The sequence below is a fragment of the Heptranchias perlo genome, unplaced genomic scaffold (assembly GCF_035084215.1).
Source record: "Heptranchias perlo isolate sHepPer1 unplaced genomic scaffold, sHepPer1.hap1 HAP1_SCAFFOLD_695, whole genome shotgun sequence".
NCBI lineage: Eukaryota > Metazoa > Chordata > Chondrichthyes > Hexanchiformes > Hexanchidae > Heptranchias > Heptranchias perlo.
This window is the reverse complement of record NW_027139724.1, coordinates 13111-29307: the sequence shown is the minus strand read 5'-3', so window position 1 is coordinate 29307 and position 16197 is coordinate 13111. Positions and strand designations below refer to the sequence as shown.

The following is a 16197-nucleotide window of genomic DNA, read 5'->3' as shown; positions in this document are numbered from 1 at the left end:
CCTATACTCACATTCCAGTCTACGAATCACAACCTATAGTACTATACAGTTACCAATACAGACATCCATTAAGATATTAAAAAATTCCATTGGTAAATGAACTGTCCATACAGATGACCAAGCTTCCAGGTCAAATATCTGGTCTGTGCTGAGTTAGTTCATCTCAGCCAGGGTATAGTAGGGGTCAGCAGGGGGAAAAAGCAGCTCGGGTTGCTGTTCCTGATTCCTATCTAGCAACACCTGACACAAAATATTCACATGTGAATACTGGGTGAGGGCAGGTCTGAGTGTGGCTAAGGTGCACCTCTCGTCGAACAGCTTGTTATCACTCACTGTCTCGCCTCACTCGGTAAGAATGGTCACTCGCTGTCTAGGGTCACACGGTAAGAATGGTCACTCACTGTCCACGGTAAGAATGTTTTTTTTTATTCGTTCATGGGATATGGGCGTCGCTGGTGAGGCCAGCATTTATTGCCCATCCCTAATTGCCCTTGAGAAGGTGGTGGTGAGCCACCTTCTTGAACCGCTGCAGTCCGTGTGGTGAAGGTTCTCCCACAGTGCTGTCAGGAAGGGAGTTCCAGGATTTTGACCCAGCGACGATGAAGGAACGGCGATATATTTCCAAGTCAGGATGGTGTGTGACTTGGAGGGGAACGTGCAGGTGGTGTTGTTCCCATGTACCTGTTGCTCTTGTCCTTCTAGGTGGTAGAGGTCGCGGGTTTGGGAGGTGCTGTCGAAGAAGCCTTGGCAAGTTGCTGCAGTGCATCCTGTGGATGGTACACACTGCAGCCACAGTGCGCCGGTGGTGAAGGGAGTGAATGTTTAGGGTGGTGGATGGGGTGCCAATCAAGCGGGCTGCTTTGTCCTGGATGGTGTCGAGCTTCTTGAGTGTTGTTGGAGCTGCACTCATCCAGGCAAGTGGAGAGTATTCCATCACACTCCTGACTTGTGCCTTGTGGATGGTGGAAAGGCTTTGGAGAGTCAGGAGGTGAATCGCTCGCCGCAGAATACCCAGCCTCTGACCTGCTCTTGTAGCCACAGTATTTATATGGCTGGTCCAGTTAAGTTTCTGGTCAATGGTGACCCCCCAGGATGTTGATGGTGGGGGATTCGGCGATGGTAATGCTGTTGAATGTCAAGGGGAGGTGGTTGGACTATCTCTTGTTGGAGATGGTCATTGCCTGGCACTTGTCTGGCGCGAATGTTACTTGCCACTTATGAGCCCAAGCCTGGATGTTGTCCAGGTCTTGCTGCATGCGGGCTCGGACTGGTTCATTATCTGAGGGGTTGCGAATGGAACTGAACGCTGTGCAATCATCTGGGAACGTCCCCATTTCTGACCTTATGATGGAGGGAAAGTCATTGATGAAGCAACTGAAGATGGTTGGGCCTAGGACACTGCCTTGAGTAACTCCTGCAGCAATGTCCTGGGGCTGAGATGATTGGCCTCCAACAACCACTACCATCTTCCTTTGTGCTAGGTATGACTCTAGCCACTGGAGAGTTTTCCCCCTGATTCCCATTGATTTCAATTTTACTAGGGCTCTTTGGTGCCACACTCGGTCAAATGCTGTCTTGATGTCAAGGGCAGTCACTCTCACCTCACTTCTGGAATTCAGCTCTTTTGTCCATGTTTGGACCCAGGCTGTAATGAGGTCTGGAGCCGAGTGGTCCTGGTGGAACCCAAACTGAGCATCGGTGAGCAGGTTATTGGTGAGTAAGTGCCGCTTGATAGCACTGTCGACGACACCTTCCATCACTTTGCTGATGACTGAGTAGACTGATGGGGCGGTAATTGGCCGGATTGGTTTTGTCCTGCTTTTTGTGGACAGGACATACCTGGGCAATTCACTGTCCACAGTCACTCGGTAAGAATGGTCACTCACCGTCCGAGGTCACATGGTAAGAATGGTCACTCACCGTCCGAGGTCACATGGTAAGAATGGTCACTCACTGTCCGAGGTCACATGATAAGAATGGTCACTCGGGCAAGCTACTGGGCAGTACCCCACCCTTGTGAATCAAGAATCAGAGCCCTTAGGAACAGGGAGAAAATTAGAGGAAAAGATTTTACCTTTAAAGGCATTTAACACATTCTGTTATTCTTCTCTAACCTTTGTTGCTTGGATTACCTATGGGATAAGGACACTTTCAGAAACAATTCTGGCAACATTTAAGTGCTGACAGCATGGTTGTTATATTACAATTTTTGGCAACAAAAATAATTGACAGGTATCTTTGAACAGATGTTTTTGTGATAAGGGGACAGTTGTAAGGTCTCTCTGCAAAGCTGCAACAGCTGGAAAGGAGTAAATGATCAGCTCACTGTTGTTGTGTGGAGGCGTTGATGGTCAGTCAGTATGCTGAAGTTAATAAATCCCCTCCCACAGACTGTACATATGAACAGTCTGTCCCCAGTGTGAAGACACAGATGCTGTTCCAGCTCACTAGAGTTCCTAAATCCTTTTCCACATGCAGTACATTTAAAGAGTCTATCAGCCATGTGAATGCGATGATGTCTATTCAGGTCACTGGACTGAGTAAATCCTTTTCCACATACAATACATTTGAAGGGTCTCTCTTCAGTGTGAATCCGTTGATGTACAGTCAGATCACTGGACTGAGTAAATCCCTTGCCACATACAGTGCATTTATAAGGTCTCTCTCCAGTGTGAATACGCTGATGTACAGTCAGATCACTGTTCTGGATGAATCCTTTTCCACACACTGTACATTTAAATGGTCTCTCTCCAGTATGAATTCGCTGATGTTTCACTAAGTCAGAGGACTGGTTAAATGCCATCTCACACACAGAACATTTATAGGGCCTTTCTTCAGTATGAGTACGTCGATGGGTTGCAAGATTCGATATAGTCTTGAAGTCCTTCCCACACAAGGTACATTTATAGGGTCTCTCTCCAGTGTGGATGCGTTGATGGTCTGTTAGACTACTAGAGGTAATGAATCCTTTACCACATATTGTACATTTATAGGGTCTCTCCCCAGAGTGAATGTGCTGATGCCGTGTAAGGCTGCTGGTGTTCAGGAATCCCTTTTCACAAACCGAACATTTATAGGGTCTCTCTCCAGTGTGAATGTGCTCGTGTTCTGTCAAGAGGCTGGAATTAATAAATCCCTTTGCGCACATAGTGCATTTATAGGGTCTCTCTCCAGTATGGATCCGCTGGTGTGTTTTGAGGTGAGTGATTTGACTGAAGCTCTTGCCACATATACAACATTCAAAGGGTCTTTCTCCGGTGTGGATACGCTGGTGCTTTTCCAGCTGGGAAGGGAAACAGAAGCTCATTCCACATGTGGAGCAGGTGTATCGCTCTTCTCTCCCACGCATAGCATCAGTTCCCCACACCTCTGAGGACACAGAAACATATTCAGGGAGGTCTTCTTTATAGCAAACAGTTTGATTTGACATTTCCATTTTGATTCCTCTTGCTTCCTGCAATCAAATTATCTATGAGAAACCTAATGATAAAAGATGACATTCTTCAATAAACATCACCTGCTTGTGAATCTTTACAATTTAGTGACATTTACTGATGTCACATTTCAATAATGTATTGGTAGGGATCAGTTCACAGGTTAGGTTGGGAAATTATGGAAACTAATGAGTCGAGTTCTGAAACAGGATTTTTTTTCTTCCCTAAATTTTTATGTTTTTATTGCGATTTGGAGTTAAAGTTTGATTACATGACATTTTTCCCCCAATAGACTATTTCAGCTTGACTCTGTTCATAGTACTGTAATCTTTGAGTCAATCACCACTCCAACTCGAGCATAATCTGGGCTGACATTCCAGTGCAGTACTGAGGGAGCGTTGCACTGTCGGAGGATCAGTAGTGAGAGTGCGCTGCACTGTCGGAGGATCAGTAGTGAGAGAGTGCTGCATTGTCGGAGGATCAGTAGTAAGAGTGCGCTGCACTGTCGGAGGATCAGTGCTGAGAGAGTGCTGCACTGTCGGAGGATCAGTAGTGAGAGAGTGCTGCACTGTCGGAGGGGCAGTACTGAGAGAGTGCTGCACTGTCGGAGGGGCAGTACTGAGAGTGCTGCATTGTCGGAGGATCAGTACTGAGAGAGTGCTGCATTGTCGGAGGATCAGTACTGAGAGAGTGCTGCATTGTCGGAGGATCAGTAGTGAGAGAGTGCTGCACTGTCGGAGGGGCAGTACTGAGAGAGTGCTGCATTGTCGGAGGGGCAGTACTGAGAGAGTGCTGCACTGTCGGAGGGGCAGTACTGAGAGAGTGCTGCACTGTCGGAGGGGCAGTACTGAGAGAGTGCTGCATTGTCGGAGGGGCAGTACTGAGAGAGTGCTGCATTGTCGGAGGATCAGTGCTGAGAGAGTGCTGCATTGTCGGAGGGGCAGTACTGAGAGAGTGCTGCATTGTCGGAGGGGCAGTACTGAGAGAGTGCTGCATTGTCGGAGGGGCAGTACTGAGAGAGTGCTGCATTGTCGGAGGATCAGTACTGAGAGAGTGCTGCATTGTCGGAGCTGCCATTCTTCAGATGAGACATAAAACTAAGGCCCAGCCTGTTTTGCTGGTTCAAGTGGACATCAAGCATCCCATGTCACTATGAATAGTAGGGAGTTCTCCCAGTGAGCTGGCAGCTTTTCTCCCTCAACCAACTGCAAAAAAACAGATTAACTGCTCATTCATCTCATTGCTGTTTGTTCAAACCTGGTGTACAAACCGTGTTTGCCTACAATACAAATAACTACCCTTCAAAGGAATGCATTGTATGTGAAAGGCTTGGAAACATTTTGGAGAGATGTGATAAAGTGTCTACATATATTTAAGTCTTTCTTCTGTGTATGAAAAAAAAATGCAGAAATTGTGAATGGAAATAGCAACACTTTTTAGAAAGATCTTAGGAGAAAAGAGAATCATTAAGGAACAGGTGCAGCCACTCAAAATGAGCATAGTGATGTTATTATGGTAAATAAGGAAATGCTAGAGTTGTTTAATGAATACTTTGCTTTGGTATTTATAGGCACATGAAGGAAGTCCACAAAGGGTTATGAATGAGGAAGTATCAATGGAATTAATAGATATATGCATTCATGAGGAAATGCTTTCTAAGGGGCTGAGAGCACTAAAAATTAATCTAAGTATCCAGAACACTGAAGGAGATTAGTTAGGAGATGGTGGAAGGCTGAACCATGATTTTTCAAAATTTATTAGCAAAACTCAAAGCACTGGAGAGTGGCAAACATTACAACTCTGTTCAAAATGGGACATCCTGGGATGAGGAGGTTATCTTATGAGGAAGTGTGATGGAATAGTCTCCACTTGCCTGGATGAGTGCAGCTCCAACAACACTCAAGAAGCTCGACACCATCCAGGACAAAGCAGCCCGCTTGATTGGCATCCCATCCACCACCCTAAACATTCACTCCCTTCACCACTGGCGCACTGTGGCTGCAGTGTGTACCATCCACAGGATGCACTGCAGCAACGCGCCAAGGCTTCTTCGACAGCACCTCCCAAACCCGCGACCTCTACCACCTAAAAGAGCCCATGGAATCCAGGGTGCCTTGGCACTTTGGATACAAAACTGGCTTAGTGGCAGAAGGCAGAGGGTGATGGTCGAAGGTTGTTTTTGTGACTGGAAGCCTGTGGCCAGTGGGGTACCACAGGGATCGGTGCTGGGTCCCTTGCTGTTTGTGGTCTACATTAATGACTTGGATATGAATGTAAAAGGTATGATCAGTAAGTTCGCTGATGATACAAAGATTGGTAGGGTGGTAAATAGTGAGGAGGATAGCCTCAGTCTGCAGGACGATATAGATGGGTTGGTCAGATGGGCGGAACAGTGGCAAATGGAATTTAACCCGGAAAAGTGCGAGGTGATGCACTTTGGAGGGACTAACAAGGCAAGGGAATACACAATGAATGGGAGGACCCTAGGCAAGACAGAGGGTCAGAGGGATCTTGGTGTGCAAGTTCACAGATCCCTGAAGGCGGCGGAACAGGTAGATAAGGTGGTAAAGAAGGCATATGGGATACTTGCCTTTATTAGCCGAGGCATAGAATATAAGAGCAAGGAGGTTATGATGGAGCTGTATAAAACACTGGTTAGGCCACAGCTGGAGTACTGTGTGCAGTTCTGGTCGCCACACTACAGGAAGGATGTGATCGCTTTGGAGAGGGTGCAGAGGAGATTCACCAGGATGTTCCCAGGGCTGGAGCGCTTCAGCTATGAAGAGAGACTGGGAAGATTGGGTTTGTTTTCCTTGGAGCAGAGGAGGCTGAGGGGGGACATGATTGAGGTGTACAAAATTATGAGGGGCACAGATAGGATGGATACTAAGGAGCTTTTTCCCTTCATTGAGGGTTCTATAACAAGGGGACATAGATTCAAGGTAAAAGGCGGGAGGTTTAGAGGGGATTTGAGAAAGAACTTTTTCACCCAGAGGGTGGTTGGAGTCTGGAACTCACTGCCTGAAAGGGTTGTGGAGGCAGGAACCCTCACAACATTCAAGAAGCATTTGGATGAGCACTTGAAATGCCATAGCATACAAGGCTACGGACCAAATGCTGGAATATGGGATTAGAGTAGACAGGGCTGATGGCCGGCGCGGACACGATGGGCCGAAGGGCCTCTATCCGTGCTGTATGACTCTATGACTCTCTATGACTCTAAAAGGACAAGGGCAGCAGGCACATGGGAACAACACCACCTGCACGTTCCCCTCCAAGTCACACACCATCCTGACTTGGAAGTATATCGCCGTTCCTTCATCGTCGCTGGGTCAAAATCCTGGAACTCACTTCCTAACAGCACTGTGGGAGAACCTTCACCTCACGGACTGCAGGGGTTCAAGAAGGCAGCTCACCACCACCTTCTCAAGGGCAATTAGGGATGGGCAATAAATGCTGGCCTCACCAGCGACGCCCACATCCCATGAACCATTAAAAAAAAGGTTGGATAAGTTGGGCCTGTATACACTGGAGTTTAGAAGAACAAGAGGTGATCTTATTGAAACATATAAGATCCTGAGGGGACTTGAAGGGGTAGATGATGAGGGGATGTTTCCCCTCATGGGAGCGACGAGAACTAGGGGGCACAGTTTAAAAATAAGGGGTCTCGCATTCAAGACGGAGATGAGGAGAAATTTTTTCTCTCAGAGGGTCGTGAGTCTGTGGAACTCCCTTCCCCAGAGAGCGGTGGAGGCAGGGTCACTGAATATTTTTAAGGCCGAGGTAGATAGATTCCTGATTGACAAGAGAGTCAAAGGTTATAGTAGGTAGACAGGAAAGTAGGGTTGAGGTCAGATCAGCCATGATCTTATCAAATGGCAGAGCAGGCTCGAGGGGCCAAATGGTCTACTCCTGCTCTTAATTTGTATGTTCGTATAGGACACATCAAGCAACGAATGCATGCTTAGGGTTACATCAACTTGCATTGATACAGCGCCTCTAACGTAGAAAAATGTCCCACGGCACTTCACAGAAGTGTAATCAGACAAAAATTGACGCCAAGCCAGAGGAGAGATATTAGGGGCGAGGTGAAAAGGTGGGTTTTCGGAGTCTTAAAGGAGAGAGAGAGAAAGGCAGAGAGGTTTAGGGAGGGAATTCCAGAGTTTAAGGCCTCGACGGCTGAAGGCATGGCTGCCAATGGTGGGGTGAAGCGAGTGCAGGATGCACAAGAGGCCAGATTTGAAAGAATGCAGTGTTTGCGGAGGGTTGTAGCACTTGAAGAGGTTAGAGAGATAGGAAGGGGGAAGGCCATTATTGGATTTAAACACAAGGATGATCATCTTGAATTTGTGATACTGAGAAATTAGTATTTGTAAAAAAAAAGTACTAGAGAAATTAATGGGACTGAAAGTCGATAAATCCCAAGGACCTGATGATCTACATCACAGGTTTTTGAAAGAGGTGGCTATAGAGATAGTGAATGCATTAGTTGTCATCTTCCCAAATTCTATAGATTCTGGAAAGGTTCCTGCAGATTGGAGGATAGAAAATGTAACCCCACTATTTAAGAAAGGAGGGAGAGAGAAAACAGGGAACTACAGACCTGTTAGCCTGACATTAGTAGTCGGGAAAATGCTAGAATCTATTATAAAGGATGTGATAACAGGACACTTAAAAATTAATAATAGGATTTGGCAGAGTCAACATGGATTTATGAAAGGGAAATCATGTTTGACAAACCTATTGGAGTTCTTTGAGGATGTAACTAGTAGAATAGATAAGGGGGAACCAGTGGATGTGGTGCATTTGGATTTTCAGAAGGCTTTTGATAAGGTCCCACACAGGAGGTTGGTGAACAAAGTTAGAGCACATGGAATTGGGGGGAATATACTGGCATGGATTGAGAATTGGTTAACAGACAGGAAACAGAGAGTAGGAATAAATGGGTCTTTTTCAGGTTGGCAGACTGTGACTAGTGGGGTACCGCAGCGATCGGTGCTTGGGCCCAGCTATTCACAATCTATATCAATGATTTGGATGAGGGGACCAAATGTAATATTTCCAAGTTTGCTGATGACACAAAGCTAGGTGGGAACGTGAGTTGTGAGGAGGATGCAGAGAGGCCTAAAGGGAATATAGAAGCTAAGTGAGTGAGCGAGAACATGGTAAATGGAATATAATGTGGAAAAATGTGAAGTTATCCACTTTGGTAGGAAAAACAGAAATGCAGAGTATTTTTTAAATGGTGAGAGATTGGGAAATGTTGATGTTCAAAGGGACCTGGGTGTCCTTGTACATGAGTCACTGAAAGCAAACATGCAGGTGCAGCGAGCAATTAGGAAGGCAAATGGTATGTTGGCCTTTATTACAAGAGGATTTGAGTACAGGAGTGAAGATGTCTTACTGAAATTATACAGGGCCTTGGTGAGACTGCACCTGGAGTATTGTGTACAATTTTGGTCTCCTTACCTAAGAAAGGATATACTTGCCATAGAGGGAGTGCAACGAAGGTCCACCAGACTGATTCCTGGGATGGCGGGATTGTCATGAGGAGAGATTGAGTAGACTAGGCCTGTATTCTCTAGAGTTTAGAAGAATGAGAGGTGATCTCATTGAAACACACAAAAGTCTTACAGGGCTCGACAGGATAGATGCAGTGAGGATGTTTCCCTGGGCTGGGGAGTCTAGAACCAGGGGTCACAGTCTCAGAATAAGGGGTAGGCCATTTAGGACTGAGATGAGAAATTTCTTCACTCAGAGGGTGGTGAATCTTTGGAATTCTCTACCCCAGAGGGCTGTGGAGGCTCAGTCATTGAGTACATTCGAAACAGAGATTGATAGATTTCTAGATATTAAAGGCATCAAAGGATATGGGGACAGTGCAGGAAAATGGTGTTGAGGTAGATCAGCCATGATCTTGTTGAATGGCGGAGCAGCTGGTGAGGCCGGATGGCCTAATCCTATTTCTTATGTTCTTATGAGGGACCAGGAGCCCTCGTAGGTCAGTGAGCATGGGGTGATGGGTGAGTGAGACTTGTTGCGAGATAGGATACGGGCAGCAGTTTTGGATGAGGTCAAGTTTATGGAGGGTGCAGGATGAGAGACCAATCAGGAGAGCATTGGAATAGTCGAATCTTGAGGTGACAATGGCATGGATGAAGGTTTCAGCAACAGATGGGCTGAGGCAGGGGCGGAGATGACGATGTTATGGAGGAGGAAGTAGGCAGTTTTTGTGATGGAGCGGATATGTGGTCGGAAGCTCAGCTCGGGGTCAAATAGAACGTCGAGGTTGCAAATAGTTGAGTTTTTTTTATTCATTCATGGGATGTGGGAGTCGCTGGCAAGACCAGCATTTATTGCCCATTCCTAATTGCCCCTGAGAAGGTGGTGGTGAGCTGCCTTCTTGAACCACTGCAGTCCGTGTGGTGAAGGTACTCCCACAGTGCTGTTAGGTAGGGAGTTCCAGGATTTTGACCCAGTGACGATGAACTGCAACTTGAGACAGTGACTGGGGAGAAGAATGGAATCGGTGGTGATGGTATGGAGTTTAGGGAGGGAGCTGAAGACGATGACTTTGATTTCCCTATGTTCAACTGGAGAAAATTACGGCTCATCCAGGACTGGATGTCGGCCAAGCAGTCTGCCACCACAGACACAGTGGAGGATCGAGAGGTAGGGCTGGGTCTCGTCAGCGTACATATGAAAGCTGATCCCATATCCTTGGATGATGTCACCAAGGGCCAGCATGTAGAGGAAGAGGGCAAGGACAGATCCTTAGGGGACTCTACATATGGTGCAGGGACAAAATTTGTGCTCTACGGATTAAAACTCCAAACAGAGATTAAAAAGAAAAAGCATGAACGCTGGAAATCAGAGAGAGAGAAAATGTGAAAATGCAGAACTCAATTAGCATCTGAAGAGGTTAATGTTTCGGGTGTCATCCTTTATGGGTGGATAGCACGTTCAGTGAGGTGGTCACACCGCAGGTAAAGATTACGCAGTCAGAAAGGAAATGGGTGACAGCCAGGCAGAGTAAAAGGACTAGGCAAGTACAGCAGGAGTCCCTGGGGCCATCTCCCTCTCAAACAGATATATCGCTTTGGATACTGTTGGGGGAGATGGCTTATCAGGGGAAAGCAGCAAGAGCCAAATTCATGGCACCACGGGTGGCTCTGCTGCACAGGAGGGGAGGAAGAGGAGTGGCAGGGCTACATTGATAGGGGATTCAATTGTAAGGTGAACAGATAGGCGTTTCTGCGGCTGCAAACGTGACCCCAGGATGGTATGTTGCCTCCCTGGTGCTAGGGTCGAGGCAGTCACGGAGCGGCTGCAGGGCATTCTGGAGGGGGAGGGTGAACAGCCAGTAGTAGTGGTCCATACCGGTACCAACATAGGTTAAAAAAAAAGGGATGAGGTCCTGCAAGGTGAATTTAAGGAGTTAGGAGATAAATTAAAAAGCAGGACCTCAAAGGTAGTGATCTCAGGATTACTACTAGTGCCACGTTAATGGTAGGGCGTTGGGGAGAGTTATAGAACAAAGAGATCTAGGAGTACAGGTTCATAGCTCCTTGAAAGTTGAGTCACAGGTGGATAGGGTGGTGAAGAAGGCATTCAGCATGCTTGGTTTCATTGATCAGAACATTGAATGCAGGAGTTGGGATGTCTTGTTGAAGTTGTACAGGGCATTGGTGAGGCCACACTTGGAGTACTGTGTACAGTTCTGGTCACCCTATTATAGAAAGGATATTATTAAACTAGAAAGAGTGCAGAAAAGATTTACTAGGATGCTACCGGGACTTGATGGTTTGACTTACAGGGAGAGGTTAGACACACTGGGACTTTTTTCCCTGGAGAGTAGGAGGTTAAGGGGTGATCTTATAGAAGTCTATAAAATAATGAGGGGCATAGATAAGGTCGATAGTCAAAATCTTTTCCCAAAGGTAGGGGAGTCTATAACGAGGGGGCACAGATTTAAGGTGAGAGGGGAGAGATACAAAAGGGTCCAGAGGGGCAATTTTTTCACTCAAAGGGTGGTGAGTGTCTGGAACGAGCTGCCAGAGGCAGTAGTAGAGGCGGGTACAATTTTGTCTTTTAAAAAGCATTTGGACAGTTACATGGGTAAGATGGGTATCGAGGGATATGGGCCAAGTGCAGGCAATTGGGACTAGCTTAGTGGTATAAACTGGGCGACATGGACATGTTGGGCCGAAGGGCCTGTTTCCATGTTGTAACTTCTATGATTCTATAACAGGAGAATAGACTGGATGAATGCGTGGCTGCAGGGATGGTGTAGGAGGGAGGGATTTAGATTCCTGGTACATTGGGACCGGTTCTGGGAAAGGTGGGACCTGTACAAGCGGGACGGGTTACACCCGAGCAGGACCAGGACCGATGTCGTCGCAGGAGTGTTTGCTCGTGCTGTTGGGGAACTAGAATGGCAGGGGGATGGGAACCTGAGCAGGGAGACAGAGGAGGGGGAAACAAGGATAGAAACAAAAGACAGAAAGGGAAGAAACAATAGTGGAAGGCAGAGAAAACAAGGGCGAAAAACAAATAGGGCCATAGTGCAAAATAAAATTAAGATGACTAGCAATCTTAAAAAGACAAGGCATTGTGTCTTAATGCGCGGAGCATTCGCAATAAGCAAGATGAATTAACAGCACAGATAGATATTAACGGTTATGATATAGTTGCGATTACGGAGACATGGCTGCAGGGTGACCAAGGCTGAGAACTGAACATCCAGGGGTATTCAATATTTAGGAAGGACAGGCAAAAAGGGAAAGGAGGTGGGGTAGCGTTGTTAGTAAAGGAGGAAATCAACGTTGGTGGGGGTTGTCTATAGGCCCCCCAAACAGTAGTGGAGATGTAGATGTATTAAATAGGGAATTAGAGACACATGCAAGAAGGGTACAACTATAATCATGGGTGACTTTAATCTACATATAGATTAGTCAAACCAAACTAGCAATAATACTGTGGGGGAGGAATTCCTGGAGTGTGTCGTGGTTTTCTAGACCAATACGTTGAGGAACCAACTAGAGAACAGGCGATCCGAGACTGGGTATTGTGCAATGAGAAAAGATTAATTAACAATCTTGTTGTGCCGCGTCCCTTAGGGAACAGCGACCATAACATGATAGAATTCCTCATTAAGATGGAGAGTGAAGTAGTTGAATCCGAAACTAGGGTCCTGAATCTAAATAAAGGAAATTACGAAAGTATGAGGTGCGAGTTGCCTATGATAGATTGGGGAACTTTACTAAAAGGGATGACGGTGGATAGGCAATGGCTAATATTTAAAGAACGTGTGCAGGAATTACAACAATTATTCATTCCTGTCTGGCACAAAAATAAAACAGGAAAGGTGGCTCAACTGTAGCTTACAAAAGAAATTAGGGATAGTATTAGATCCAAAGAGGAGACATATAAAATTGCCAGAAAAAGCAGCACGCCTGAGGATTGGGAGCAGTTCAGAATTCAGCAAAGGAGGACAAAGAGATTGATTAAGAGGGGAAAAATAGAGTATGAGAGTAAACTAGCACGGAACATAAACACTGACTATAAAAGCTTCTATAAATATGTCAAGAGAAAAAGATTGGTGAAGACAAATGTAGATCCCTTGCAGTCAGAAATAGGGGAAATTATAATGGGGAACAAAGAAATGGCAGAACAATTAAACACATACTTTGGTTCTGTCTTCACAAAGGAGGACACAAATAACCTGCCAGAAATGTCAGGGAACCAAGGGTCTAGTGAGAGGCAGGAACTGAAGGAAACCAGTATTAGTAAAAAATAGTGCTAGGGAAATTAATGGGGCTAAAGGCTGACAAATCCCCAGGGCCTGATAATCTACATCCCAGAGTACTAAAGGAAGTGGCCCTGGAAATAGTGGATGCATTGGTGATCATCTTCCAAAATTCTATAGACTCTGGAACAGTTCCTACAGATTGGAGGGTGGCAAATGTAACCCCACTATTTAAAAAAGGAGGGAGAAAAAACAGGGAATTACAGACCAGTTAGCCTAACATCAGTAGTGGGGAAAATGCTAGAGTCTATTATAAAAGATGTGATAACAGAACACTTGGAGGGCATTAACGCGATTGGACAAAGTCAGCATGGGTTTATGAAAGGGAAATCATGCTTAACAAATCTACTGGAGTTTTTTGAGGATGTAACTAGTATAGACAGGGGAGAACCAGTGGATGTGGTGTATTTGGATTTTCAGAAGGCTACATCATTAAATAAATTTAAAACAGAAATAGACAGTTTCCTAGAAGTAAAGGGAATTAGGGGTTACGGGGAGCGGGCAGGAAATTGGACATGAATTTAGATTTGAGGTTAGGATCAGATCAGCCATGATCTTATTGAATGGCGGAGCAGGCTCGAGGGGCCGATTGGCCTACTCCTGCTCCTATTTCTTATATTCTTATCTTTTGATAAGGTCCCACACAAGAGGTTAGTGTGCAAAATTAAAGCACATGGGATTGGGGGGAATATACCGGCATGGATTGAGAATTGGTTGACAGACAGGAAACAGAGAGTAGGAATAAATGGGTCTTTTTCCGGGTGGCAGGCAGTGACTAGTGGGGTACCGCAGCGATCAGTGCTTGGGCCCCAGCTATTCACAATATATATCAATAATTTGGATGAGCGAACTAAATGTAACATTTCCAAGTTTGCAGACGACACAAAGCTGGGGTGGAATGTGAGCTGTGAGGAGGATGCAAAGAGGCTCCAATGTGATTTAGACAAGTTGGGTGAGTGGGCAAGAACATGGCAGATGCAGTATAACGTGGATAAATGTGAGGTTATCCACTTTGGTTGTAAAAACAGAAAGGCAGATTATTATCTGAATGGTGATAGATTGGGAAAAGGGGAGGTCCTTGTACACCAGTCGCTGAAAGTGAGCATTCAGGTGCAACAAGCAGTTAGGAAGGCGAATGGTATGTAGGCCTTCATTGCAAGAGGATTTGAGTACAGGAGCAGGGATGTCTTATTGCAGTTGTACAGGGCCTTGTTGAGACCACATCTGGAGTATTGTGTGCAGTTTTGGTCTCCTTATCTGAGGAAGGATGTCCTTGCCATGGAGGGAGTGCAACGAAGGTTTACCAGACTGATTCCTGGGATGGCAGGACTGACGTATGAGGAGAGATTGGGTCGACTCGGCCTGTATTCACTAGAGTTTAGAAGAATGAGAGGTGATCTCATCGAAACATATAAAATTCTAATAGGACTAGACAGACCAGATGCAGGGAGGATGTTCCCGATGGCTGGGGAGTCCAGAACCAGGGGTCACAGTCTCAGGATACGGGGTATGCCATTTAGAACCGAGATGAGGAGAAATTTCTTCACTCGGAGGGTGGTGAACCTGTGGAATTCTCTATCACAGAAGGCAGTGGAGGCCAAGTCATTAAATATATTCAAGAAGGAGATAGATATATTTCTTAATGTTAAAGGGATCAAGGGATATGGGGAAAAGGCAGGAACAGGGTACTGAGTTAGACGATCAGCCCTGATCATTTTGAATGGCGGAGCAGGCCCGAAGGGCCGAATGGCCTGCTCCCGCTCCTGTTGTCTGTGTTGAGACTGCTGCTCGTTCCTCCACCTGGATGGACTCACTGGCCGACTGTGTATTTTCTCTTTATTTAAAACACCAGTCGTCACCACAAAGTCACACAAATCAAACAAGAAGAATTATTGGACTGTCCGGGGGCGGGGCGGGGAATAATCACAACCGGGAGAAAAGGCTTCACATTCCGTCAACCCCGATCCCCGAGCACAACCGTCAACCCCAGGGCTACAGGCAGGCAATCCAAGCACGAACAACCCAGGCCTCAAAGCCCAGGTAACTCAAGCTTCCCATTCACCCAGAACAGGCCCGGATCCCCGCTCTCTCTTACCGGGACAGGCCCGGATCCCCGCTCTCTCTTACCGGGACAGGCCCGGATCCCCGCTCTCTCTTACCGGGACAGGCCCGGATCCCCGCTCTCTCTTACCGGGACAGGCCCGGATCCCCGCTCTCTCTTACCGGGACAGGAACCACCCGCTTCAACTCCTGTGATGGCGATTAGCGGCAGCGTGCCATGGCACACTGCGCATGCGCTTGATCACCATCGCTGCTATAGGACGGATTCAGTCGCGCTATGGTCTCTGGGTAAGGAGGGTCGCCATTGACACCTTGCGCAAAAAGAAAAGAAAGGACGTGCATTTATATCGCGCCTTTCACGATCTCAGGATGTCATAAATCTCTTCACAGCAAATTAAATACTTTTAAAGTGGACAGATTCACCTACCTGAGAAGAAAAAAATATATACCCAACGCCTCAACTCTCTCTCCCTCGTTCACCCCCCCACCCACCACCACCGTTCCTCAACAACGCACCCTGTCTAGAGAAATCCATATCGATACAAAAGCAGATTCGCCGAAGCTTTTGGCAAACTCGATGAGCACCTTTGGGAGAAGCATTTTTGCTAAAGCTTTCAGTTTGCTAGGAAACAATTTCTTGCAGTCTTTGCATTGGTTGCTGCATTGCAAGTTTTAGCTAACAATGTTCTGTCTTCACAAAAGAGGATGCATTTAATGTCAGGGGGGGTGGAGTAGTAGCGATATTAGATAGGATAAGAAAGGAGGTGCTAAATACGTTGGCATCGCTCAAAGTTAACAAGTCACCCAATCCAGATGGGATGTATCCTAGGTTGCTGAGAGACTAGGGTGGAGATAGCAGAAGCTCTGACCACAATTTTTCAATCCTCCTTGGAT

The 16197-nt window shown here is 46.3% G+C and overlaps 1 protein-coding gene across 4 annotated transcripts; it reads right to left on the bottom strand.

Annotated features, from left to right (window-relative positions):
• Window positions 1-405: 405 nt before the first annotated feature.
• On the bottom strand, window positions 406-15544 carry LOC137318271 (zinc finger protein 502-like). Of its 4 annotated transcripts, none has more exons than XM_067981202.1 (2): window positions 15466-15544; window positions 406-3454 (listed from the first exon to the last, which is right to left on the bottom strand). In XM_067981202.1, exon 2 carries the CDS (start codon window positions 3434-3436, stop codon window positions 2318-2320), a length of 1119 nt encoding a protein of 372 aa, XP_067837303.1. In that variant the 5' UTR covers window positions 3437-3454; window positions 15466-15544; the 3' UTR covers window positions 406-2317. The 4 variants fall into 4 exon arrangements, with proteins under 4 accessions (XP_067837303.1, XP_067837306.1, XP_067837304.1 ...); XM_067981205.1 differs by having other exon boundaries at window positions 406-3369; window positions 15466-15518; XM_067981203.1 differs by having other exon boundaries at window positions 15434-15502.
• Window positions 15545-16197: the final 653 nt, after the last annotated feature.